Here is a 12,056-nt window from a genome sequence, read left to right as displayed (position 1 = left end):
TCCAGCTCCTGAGGCTCAGTAAGGGGGCTTGAGTGCAGGTCAGGGGGGCATCCTTCCAGGCACTCCTGGGTCAGCTTTCCTCCACTTGAAGGAACGCAAGGATCAGTCCACCCTTCACTCTCACCAAGCGTGTTCCCCAGACCTGCAACAGCAGCACCACCTAGAAACCTATTAGATGGAGACTCCAGACCCACCAGACGGCATTCTGCATTCATCCCAACAAGATCCCAGGTGGCTCACGTGCAGGTAGGAGTCTGAGAAGCCCTGTGCTGTCCTACTTAATTCCTGGTCCTCTGTGATAACTGTTCCATACAACAAAGTACAGGCAGACTCTGGCATTTATACGGTACCATAACCTGGTAGATGTGTCCCTTATATTGCTTCAGCCATTTCTGTACAATCAGAAGAAGTTAGGTTACTCTCTTAAATTGGAGTCTAACACGAGGGTTTTGAATATAGTCTGCCGTCAGGTCCTCTCTCAATCTTCCTATTTAAGAGTTTTCCTTGTCTAACTGGGCAAAAGGTTCCGAGCACTTGGTTCTGTGTTAATGCAGCTCCCAAAGGCCTAACCCAGGTCTCACCTAACCTGCGTAAGTGCCAAAGTACTTACTGTTGAAAGGGAATAAAATGCTGCTTTTCTTCATCATCCACCTTGCCATGAACAATATCAGTAATATCCATCACTAGGAAAAAGATAAAACTTAATTAAAGAAACTCATTGCTGGACTTCCCAGGTGGGGCTAGTGGTGAAGAACCCGCCTGCCAACACAGCAGACCTTCTAGACACGGGTTTGATCCCCAGGTTGGGAAGATCCTCTGGGGGAGGGCATGGCAACCCACTCCAGTATCTGCTTAGTCCCTCCTTCACTGTTCACCTGAAACTATCACAACATCATTAATCGGCTACACCCCAATACAAATGTGTTTGGTGTTTAACAAAAAACATAAAATTGCAAAAAAAAAAAAAAAGAGAGAGAGAGAGAGAGAAGCTAATTACTTCAGGCCTCAGTGAGGAACTCTGGAAAATTCCAGTATCAGCAAACATAGAATCCTGGAGGAAGAGAGAACAGGCAGAGATGATGTATTTTTTTTCGTCAACAATGACTCTCAGTGTCCCTAGGCTGGCAGAAGAATAATTCATCAGGGTCCTCGGCAGGGGTCTGGGTGTTCTCAGATCAACCCTGCAGACTACCCTCTTTAAAACTATAATATCCAGGACATGCAAGCAGCCTAAATGTCCAATGACAGATGAATAAAGATGCGGTACCTATTTACAATGGAATATTATTCAGCCATAAAAAGGTCTGGAATTGGGTCATTTGTAAGTGATGTGGATGGACCTAGAGTCTGTCATACAGAGTGAAGTAAGTCATAAAGAGAAAACCAAGTATCTTACATTAATGCATATCCGTGGAATCTAGAAAGATGGTACTGTTGAGCCTACTTGCAGGAATAGAGACATAGAGAAGAGACCTGAGGGCACAGCAGGAGGAAGGAGAGAGGGGGATGAATGGCTCCGTGTCACTGACATGTCTACACTGCCGTGTATGAGACAGACAGCTAGTGGAGACCTGCTGTGCAGCATGGGGGGCTCAGCTTGCTGCTAATGACCTAGAGGGGTGGGATGCGCAGTGGGACGGAGGCGATATATATTTACACATAGCTAACTCGTGTTGTGGTACAGCAGAAACTGGCACAACACTGTACAGCAACTATCTTCCAATTTTAAAAGAATAAAAATAATAAATATGAAAAAAATTCTACTAGACCAAGTTGCTTAAGTCTTGAGTCATATGACACTAACAATTTTTAGTAAGCCCACATTCTAAGACACAAGGGGATACTTTATTTTTATTTTTATTTTTTGGGCAGGAGTGTCAACAGAATAAAAGACCTGGGAGAGGAACTCAAGGCCCTCTGATGTGACATTTTCTCACCTGGTTTCCACATAAACGAAGGGCAGCAGGTCATCAGCAGCACAGATTAGACCATATATTGATTTGCTCTTTCACATATGAGAAGAGCTATTAAGGAAGCACTGTGCTAACCCCAATGCATATATTATCTTTTTGATACAAATATTAGTATCAGCCCTACTTTAAGAGATGAGAAGGGAGGCTCAAGAGGGAGGGGGTATATGTATACTTATAGTGACTGGCATTGTTGTACAGTAGAAACCAACACAACATTGTAAAGCACTTGTTCTCCAATTAAAAATAAATTTTAAAAGAGGGGTTTCTCTGGTGGTCCAGTGGTTAAGAATCCTGGGGATGTGGGTTTGATCCCTGGTCGGGGAACAAAGATTCCACATGTTGCAGAGCAACTAAGCCTGCGTGCCACAATGAAAGGTCCTGTATGATGCAACAAAGACTCTGTGTGCCGAAACTAAGACCCAATGCAGCCAAATAAATGAATAATAATAAAGTTTAAAAAAGAGAGATGAGGAAACTGACCCACAGGGAAACGTAGGTAATTTTCCCTAGGTCAGAAGTGTTAAGTGGTTAAAATCAGGGTATGAACCCAACAGTGATCACAGGGCAAACCATTTAACCGAACTCTGCCTGCTCCCTAGAGAACTAAGAAGTGGGGCATTACTCCACAGGCAGCTGTGGGTAGACAAGGCCCCGAGGCAAGAGGCCATCAAGCCTTAGTTAATCAATTACAAACTAGTCATAAAACATACACTAATAATCCACGCCCTAGGTAACCTGTTTGGAGATTAAAAGAAATACCAAGCTATGAGACAATAATCATAAGAAAAACTAAGGAACCAGGAGGAAATGCTTGCTCAAAGTAACCTAAACAGATAATGTATTAGGCTTGGGAATTAATGTTAGTGTAAGGAAGCTGTAAAAAGCAGGCATGACATCAACGTGCTGTCAGCTCTTAAAAAACCCCTGCAAACATTGTGTGTGAGTGCATACACGCACACAGACAAGTACTGCAAAATTTGAATTTAAACCCCCAAGTAGGCAGTACATTTGTGGACATCACCTAGTTACTGCTAACCTCTGCTGACGTTTGGCATCAAGGCTTAAACTAAATTAATCTCCATGCCCTGAAAATACATACACAAGCACACATACAGAAACACAGGAGCAAATAAAAGCCTCAAGCTTGATGTTCCAATCTCCTTAGCCCAGATTGAAGGACAATGATCTTGAAAACGCCTTCAACTTCTATGAAGGAATAGATTGCTGTGTTCAGTTCAGTTCAGTTCAGTCGCTCAGTCGTGTCCAATTCTTTGCAACCCCATGAATCGCAGCACGCCAGGCCTCCCTGTCCATCACCATCTCCCAGAGTTCACTCAGACTCAACGTCCATCGAGTCCGTGATGCCATCCAGCCATCTCATCCTCGGTTGTCCCCTTCTCCTCCTGCCCCCAGTCCCTCCCAGCATCAGAGTCTTTTCCAATGAGTCAAATCTTCGCATGAGGTGGCCAAAGTACTGGAGCTTCAGCTTTAGCCTCATTCCTTCCAAAGTAATCCCAGGGAGTCCCGTGAACTCCTTGATGTTCAAGCTGGTTTTAGAAAAGGCAGAGGAACCAGAGATCAAATTGCCAACATCCGCTGGATCATGGAAAAAGCAAGAGAGTTCCAGAAAAACATCTATTTCTGCTTTATTGACTATGCCAAAGCCTTTGACTGTGTGCATCACAATAAACTGTGGAAAATTCTGAAAGAGATGGGAATACCAGACCACCTAACCTGGCTCTTGAGAAATCTGTATGCAGGTCAGGAAGCAACAGTTAGAACTGGACATGGAACAATAGACTGGTTCCAAATAGGAAAAGGAGTATGTCAAGGCTGTATATTGTCACCCTGCTTATTTAACTTCTATGCAGAGTACATCATGAGAAACGCTGGGCTGGAAGAAACACAAGCTGGAATCAAGATTGCCGGGAGAAATATCAATAACCTCAGATATGCAGATGACACCACCCTTATGGCAGAAAGTGAAGAGGAGCTAAAAAGCCTCTTGATGAAAGTGAAAGGGGAGAGTGAAAAAGTTGGCTTAAAGCTCAACATTTAGAAAATGAAGATCATGGCATCCGGTCCCATCACTTCATGGGAAATAGATGGGCAAACAGTGGAAACAGTGTCAGACTTTATTTTGGGGGGCTCCAAAATCACTGCAGATGGTAACTGCAGACATGAAATTAAAAGACGCTTACTCCTTGAAAGAAAAGTTATGACCAACCTAGATAGTATATTCAAAAGCAGAGACATTACTTTGCTAAGGTTCGTCTAGTCAAGGCTATGGTTTTTCCTGTGGTCATGTATGGATATGAGAGTTGGACTGTGAAGAAGGCTGAGCGCCGAAGAACTGATGCTTTTGAACTGTGGTATTGGAGAAGACTCTTGAGAGTCCCTTGGACTGCAAGGAGATCCAACCAGTCCATTCTGAAGGAGACTGCTGTGTAGGTGGCTAAACAGTCCTGGGCCAAGGCTGCTTGCCTTTCCTGGGATTTCATTTTAATTCACTATCACGAATAGTGCTGTCCCCTCTGGACACAACCCGGCCGACCTTGAGAGAAAAGGGGTGCAGGGCGGTTCAAGGAACCCACGACGCACACAGCCTCCTGGGGCCGCGTCACCAGCCATGTGACCCACAGGTCAACCTTGACAATGTGGAGTTTCTGGATCCTCGTTCCAGGAGCAGGACTGATGGCTTTCAGGACTACTTAGGGACCAAAATGTCAGAGTAAGACCAAAAATATATATCCTCCATTTAACAAACTACAGAGGAAAATGGAGGGCCTCCTGGAGGTTATGGAGTCTGATTGAAGGCAATGAACCTCTTTGAAAGCAATGCTGCCTTTGATGAGTAAATTTCGTAGACAGGCAAACAGCTTTCCAAGGAGAACTTTATTCAGATAAGATCAATATGTGGCTGCAGGCAAGGAAGATTCCAATAGACAAACAGAGGCTTTACCCAGAGGCTTGCTGTGTACAAGATACATAACTGGGCAGGGTGGGAGAAGCAAACATGGGGTATCTACATGAGCACCACCAAAAGCGAGTACCTGCCAGTTCCAAGTAGTGAATGCGGTAAGTCCGAGGTTAGCACAACCAAATTCATCTTGCGCTGTCTCTGGGTCTTCTCTTTCCTTCCTCCCTCTTTTCTTCCTTTTAAATTACTTTTATTGTGGAAAAATAAATACATAACATGGGGCCTCCCAGGTGGCGCTAGCAGTAAAGAACCCGCCTGCAAATGCAGGAGACCTAAGAGACTCGGATTCAATCCCTTGGTGGGGAAGATCCGCTGGAGGAAGAAATGGCAACCCACTCCAGTATTCTTGCCTGGAATATCCCACGGACAGGGGGACCCGGCAAGTTACAGTCCATGGAGTTGCAAAGAGTCAGACACGACTAAAGCAACTTAGCATGCACGCACACATACATAACATGAAATTTACCATTGTGACCATTTAAAAATGTACAGCTCAGTGGCACTGAAAACTTTCACACTGGGACTTCTCTGACAGGCCAGTGCTTAAGACTTGTCTTCTACTGCACAGCACAGGCAACTCTACTCAATACTTTGAGCTATATGGGAAAAGAATCTGAAAAAGAGTGGATATATGTATATGCGTAACTGCTTCACTCTGCTATATGCCTGAAACCAATACAACATTGTAAATCAACTATGGTCCAATACAAATTTTTAATAGAAAAGAAGAAAAAAAGACTTCATCTTCTAATGCAGGGGGTGAGGGCTCGATTTCTAGACAGGGAGCTATGATGCCATATATCTTGTGGCCAAAGAACCAAAACATGAGCAACAGAGCAATACTGTAACAAAATCAATAAAGCTTTTAAAAAAGATCCACATCAAAAAAGTCTTTAAAATTAAGACATTCACACTGTCATGCAGCCATCACCACTATCCACCTCTGGATATTTTCTTCTTCCCAAACTGAAACTCTCTACCCCTTTAAAAAATACCTCCTCCTTGTGTCCCCTCACCCTGCCACCTGTGTCTCTAGGAACTACCATTCTACTTTCTGTCTCTGTAAATGCGATCATTCTAGATTCCTCATAAAAGTGAGTTATCATATAGGATTCATTTTTCGTGACTGGCTTAATTCACTTAATGCAGCATCCTCAAAGTTTCTTCATGCTGAAGCATGTGACAGAATCTTCCAACTGCTTCAGGCTGTTCCATTGTAGGGACAGACCCTTTTGTTTATCCATTCATCCATCAACAGACACCTGGGTTACTCCTACCATTTGGCTGTTGTGACCAATGAGCTGCTGTAAACAAGAGTATAAGGATGGGCATGTACACGCTGCTATCTTTAAAATGGATAACCAGCAAGGAACTACTGTATACAGTGCATGGAACTCTGCAAGGTCACGTGAGAGCCTGGATGCGAGGGAGATCTGGGGGAGAATGGATACATGTATAGGTATGGATGAGTCTCCCCACACTGCTCACCTGAAACTATCCCAACACTGTCAATCGGCTATACTCCAAGACAAAATAAAAATTCAAAAGAAAAAGATAACTAAGATTGATTTATGGTATAGCACAGGGAACGCTACTCAATATTCTGATAACCTATATGAGAAATGAATCTGAAAAGGAATGAATATATGTATATGTACAACTGAACACGTTGCCATACTCCTGAAACTAACACAACGTGGAAATCAACTGTACTCCAATTGAAGAATTTTTTTAAAAGTTAAAAGAAATATAGACCCTGATTTTACCTGGTCTGAGTGTAGGGAAGTAGGATTGCTGGATCCTAAGTTCTGCGTTTAATTTTTTTAGGCCCCCAGCATACTGTCTCCCCAGCAGCCACACCATTTTACATCCATCTCAGGCTCTTTCTGTACCTGCTACTCCAAAGGGTCTCCGGAGTCCACAGGTGTGCTTCTTGCCCTCTTTCAGCTCCATGTGGCCGACCCGGACAACCTGGCACACGAGGCTGATGCGGGGCCGGATGAGGTCTGTGCTGCTGAGGTCCTACGGGGCAGAGAGCACAGGAAAAGGAGGTCAGGTTGCATCACCCTCTCACCTCCCGTTTCTTTCTGTTGACTCTACAATAAAATACTGTTCAGAGCATACTTTTAAAAATTATTTATTTATTTATTGGCCGTAACTGTTCTTAGTTGGGGCAGTGGGATCTAGTGCCCTGACCAAGGATCCAACCCGGGTTCCTTGCATTAAAAGCCCAGAGTCTTAGCCACTGGACCACCAGGGAAGACCCCAGAGCATACTCCTTAGTGCTCAAATATCAGAATGACTCCTCTCCTCCCCCCATCCACATCCAGCCAAGAACTCTCACGGCCTCATAGGAAAATGACTGTATTAAAAAAAAGAATTAAAAAAAAAATTCCCCAGCTCCTGCTCAAATTTATAAATCAGATCATATTCATCCTCAAGTCTCCAGCTTATTCATGGTCCTTTGTCACATCTACTTTACATCCTGCCAGGGCATATCTGAGCACCAGGTGCCTTCCAGTGCCAAATGAAATTAAAACTTATGAGACACTGACATTTATTTTGTATCCACACAGGCTGGTGATATTTCATTTTGCCTTCCAAATAATCCTGTGAGGCAACTATAACACAGAAATTTACATGCTCTGCTTTCTGTAATTATTCCTCTGTTTTCTGAGAGGTATCCATTGAGGGCTTCTCAGAGTGTGTTGATTAATGAGAAATGTGTGGATGAAATGTCTCTGTCTTTTTGTGGCTCATGCTCTAAGCTTTTTTGTACTCCTAGGATGGGTGAGTAAACCCACAAAGCTCACATAACTCATTCACCTTAACATCAGAAATGATTTAACTGCATCTCAAATTCTTTTCATGAAACAGCTTCCCAAGGCCTCCTTACTGAATCAAGAAAGAACTTTTTAAACAATCAGTTCACAAGTTAACTCAGGGCTCCAAGCTAGGAATATATACCAATGACAATATCAACCTTGAGTTTCTATTCTAGATTTTGTGAGGCTTCTGTTAACAGAAAGACTTCAAGTGCTTCAGACAGTAAGAATCCACCTGCAGTGCAGGAGACCTGGGTTCGATCCCTGGGTCGGGAAGATGCCCTGGAGAAAGGAATGGCTATCCACTCTAGTATTCTTGCCTGGAGAATTCTACGTACAGAGGAGCCTGGTGGGCTGCATCCATGGAGTTGAAAAGAGTCGGACACAACTGAGTGACTGAACTGAACTGAGAGACTAACACACAACACAAGTGCCTGGTTACATTTACTGGGGCACATCAATATTATTTAATAATATGCAATCATTTACAAATGAACTTTCTGTAGACAGCAACACAAGTGCCTGGTTACATTTACTGGGGCGCACCAATATTATTTAATAATATGTAATCATTTACAAATGAACTTTCTGTAGATTGTTTAAGGACCAAGCAATCAGTCACGTTTCATCTAATAGAAAAAGTTGGACATGAATTTGCATATAAGAGCCTAATTGATAGAGGGAGGAGGGAAGGTGAGTGAATCGCAGCTATTCTAAAACTGTGTTAATTAAAAGATGGACCAACAATTTAATAATATTTAAATTGTTTTTTAATAATGTACATATTGACTGATAAATGTCTTTTTATTTCAGGGGAAAAAAACACGTATCTCAGAATTGAGGAAATACTGTTTTGGGGAAGAGTTCTAGACTCTTTCTTGTCCACACTTACTAGGCGGTAAAGGTATGGATAGGTCAGTGCAGGGATAGAAACAGACCACTCTTATCCTAGGAGTAGAGTTTTAATGGATAGAAAGAACAACAAAAAGTTGGAAGGAAGGGAAGGAGGAAGAATAAGCCTGTACTGGTGTTACAGGGAAGAACAAAATCTGATTGTACATTGGATCTGTTTACTTCAACCTTTGCTTCCCATAGGTTTTGTTCACTAAAAGGATACTGTCTATACATAATGGCCTGCCTCAGGAATACCTGCCCCTCTGCCTGAAGGTTAAACCATAGTGCCTTTGTTTAGGGAAACATCCAGATCCTGTCCACCTGTGAATGGCTTCAAGACAGAAGAAATGAACACATCCCCTCCAGAGGTTGGCCATTCCAGGAGATAATTTGAAACACTTATGGACTTCCTCCCCTCCTCCCTTTCCCTGTACTATAAAAGAAACTGGCATCCAGACCCTGATAAAATGGTTATTTTGAGACACTAGTCTGCCATCTTCTTGGTCAGCTGGCTTTCCGAATAAAGTTATTCATTGCCTTAACACCTTGTCTCCTGACTTACTGGCCTGTCCAGTGGCAAGCAGAGCAAGCTTGAACCTAGTAACACACAGACCACTGTTCCTATCACTTCCTTTGGTACTTTAATCTTAGACTCTTGTTTTCTTTGCTGTAAGAGGGACTAAGAAGAATAAGCAGACAAAATACAGGCTTAAGGGAAAAAGGAAGAAAGGGACGTCAGTATCTCTTTTAGGCTTAATGGGAGCTGGGAAACCCACCCACTGCTCAGAGCATTTGGCAGCGGCTCCAGGGCTTTTCAAGCACTGATGTCAAAAAAAGTGCAAGAACCCCAAGAGAGTTCCTAGTCTATGAGAAAGAGTCAGCAGATTCCAAGCTATAGCTCAGTACATTTCCTGGCTCTTAATCCATATACAGCAGCACACCTCCTGCCTTGGGGAAATGGAAGAACAGAGGGAAAAGTCCATTAAAATACAAGCCAACAGAAAAGTCTAGCCCAGTCTTTGCCCAGGCAATAACTTTGGCCTGGAAGACTCCTCTCTCTATCTGCACAGCTTACTCCCTTCTTCAACTGGAAGTTCTTACTCCAAAGCTCCTTCTCAATGAGAGCAGCCCTGACTTACCTGTTTAAGACAGCATGCCTCCCCCCAGCCCAGAAACTCCCAATTCTCCCAAAGCACTCAAACCTCTAACATTCTGTACAAAGTACTCATCTACCTCATTACTGCTTATTATTGTCTGTTCCTTTGGGACAAAACAAACTCTCGAAAATCAGGACATTCTTATCTAATGTGTTCACTGATGTATGTCAAGTGCCTAGATCAGTGCCTGGTCTCTAAGAGGTGCTCAATAAATATTTGGTGAATAAAGGAGTGGATTATTCCTACTAGAGGGATTATGAGAATTGTTATTTTCATGTTTTCATTTTTAAGTCTTCTATATACTTACCACATGTACTCGCAAACATCACAAACTAAGGAAAGGGTTAAACATAGGTAGGACTTACAGTAAAGACCGCTTGAAGGTTATTGAGCTTCTCGATTTCCTTGGGCATTCCATTACTGCCCCAACGAATTAGGTAGTTTTCACTGGTGAAGGGAAAGAAAAATATTCTTGGTGAGCACCTAAGTGGGGAGGAAGCTGCTCTCAGTACAGGCTTAATAGGGTCCAAAGGCGGTCCAGAAGAGCTCAGTGAAATTCAGGCAGGACTGAGATCACACCAATGACCATTCTCTGGTTCTGGCTGCAGCCCAGTTCCTAGAGGCACACGGAGTACAGCCCCATGACAAGCAGTACTCAAGATGGGCACAGACACAGTACATTCTACCAGATTCTATCTGGAGTCTTTCTTTCATCTCAAATCCTCTGTATGAATTTCAGCTTTGCTGAATCAGGAATATAATTTTATAAGAATTGTTCCAAGTCCATTCCCTGCAATCCACATCAACACACTCCCATAAGATTTGTATTTTAGAAACAAACAATTTTAACCATCTTCTCAATAATAAATACGCTTTTTTAGCTGCTCAGCAGCAGATGACTGTAGGTTGAACAAAGTCTATTATTATTCCTTAAAGTCTTTGAAATTTTATAACCATTACTTTTTTAGAGCAGTTTAGATTCATAGCTAGTTGAGAGGAAGGTACAGACTTTCCTATGCCCCACTCCATTCCCAAGCTTCCTGGTGGTTTAGGCAGTAAAGAATCTGCCTATAATGCAGGAGACCCAGCTTTGATCCCTGAAATGGGAAGATCCCCTGGAGAAATGAATGGCTACCCACTCCAGTATTCTTACTTGGAGAATTCTATGGACAGAAGAGTCTGGCGGGCTACATCCATGGGGTCGCAGAGTCGAACACGACTGAGTGACTAACAACACAACATCAGCACTCCATGCCCAGCCTCCCCTTTATCAACAACCCCCAGCAGAGTGGTGGATTCACTGCTATAATCACTGAACCTACCCTGAGACGTCATTATTACCAGAGTCTATGGTTTACATTAGGGGTCACTCCTGGTGTTGGATACTCCACGGGTATGGAAAAATGTGAAAGGACACATACCCTCTGTGACAGCATCATACTGGCTGGTTTCACTGCCCGAAAGCCCTCAGTGCTCTGCTGGGTCATCCCTCCCTTGTCCCTCTCCTATAGTTTTTTGAATTCCTTCATCCCTGTTTGCCATAGTCTGATGAGTTTTATTTAATTTTTTTTAATTGGAGGATAAGTGCTTTATAAGATTGAGTTGGTTTCTACCGTGTATCAACATGAATCAGCCATAGGTATACATATGTCCCCTCCTTCTTGAACCTCCCTCCCCCCAGGCTGTCACAGAGCACTAGGTTTGAGCTCCCCGCCTCATACAGCAAATACCCACTGCCTATTTATTTTGCACATGGTAATATACACGTTTCCATGCTACTCTCTCCATTCGCCGCACCCTCTCCTGCCCCCGCTGTGTCCACACGTCTGTTCTGTCTGCGTCTCCATTGCTACCCTGCAAATAGGTTCATCTGCACCATCCTTCTAGATTCCACATCTATGCATTAACATATGATATTTATCTGTCTCTGATTTACTTCACTTCATGTAATAGGCTCTAGGTTCATCCACCTCACTAGAACTGACTCAAATGGATTTCTTTTTATGGCTGAGTAATATTCCATTGTATATATGTACCACAACTTCTTTATTCTGATGAGTTTTATGTGCTTTCTATGACCCAGTGTAGACATGAACTATTACTGCACTGTTTCAGTGGTCACTCAGAAAAGCACAGCAGCCCAATGGGGTTTATTTTCCACTGCCTTGAAATCCTCCCCTTCTTCTCCATCTTCCCTTCTTAAACTCAGCAAAGAAATCCTCAGGGA

At 43.1% G+C, this 12,056-nt stretch overlaps 1 protein-coding gene across 1 annotated transcript in view; it reads right to left on the bottom strand.

Moving 5' to 3' along the window:
- Nucleotides 1–12,056, bottom strand: part of DOCK5 (dedicator of cytokinesis 5) — a 201,612-nt gene that overhangs the window by 123,166 nt on the left and 66,390 nt on the right. The window contains exons 8-10 of the mRNA XM_040243303.1: nt 10,195–10,276; nt 6,846–6,975; nt 611–683 (exon numbers count right to left, since the gene is read on the bottom strand). Coding sequence (XP_040099237.1) covers nt 611–683; nt 6,846–6,975; nt 10,195–10,276 — 285 coding nt within the window. The remainder of the gene's footprint in view (nt 1–610; nt 684–6,845; nt 6,976–10,194; nt 10,277–12,056) is intronic.

The sequence above is a fragment of the Oryx dammah genome, unplaced genomic scaffold (genome assembly GCF_014754425.2).
Source record: "Oryx dammah isolate SB20612 unplaced genomic scaffold, SCBI_Odam_1.1 HiC_scaffold_1, whole genome shotgun sequence".
In the NCBI taxonomy this organism is placed as follows: domain Eukaryota; kingdom Metazoa; phylum Chordata; class Mammalia; order Artiodactyla; family Bovidae; genus Oryx; species Oryx dammah.
The sequence above is the reverse complement of the archived record's forward strand: the minus strand, read 5'-3'. Positions and strand labels throughout refer to the sequence as shown.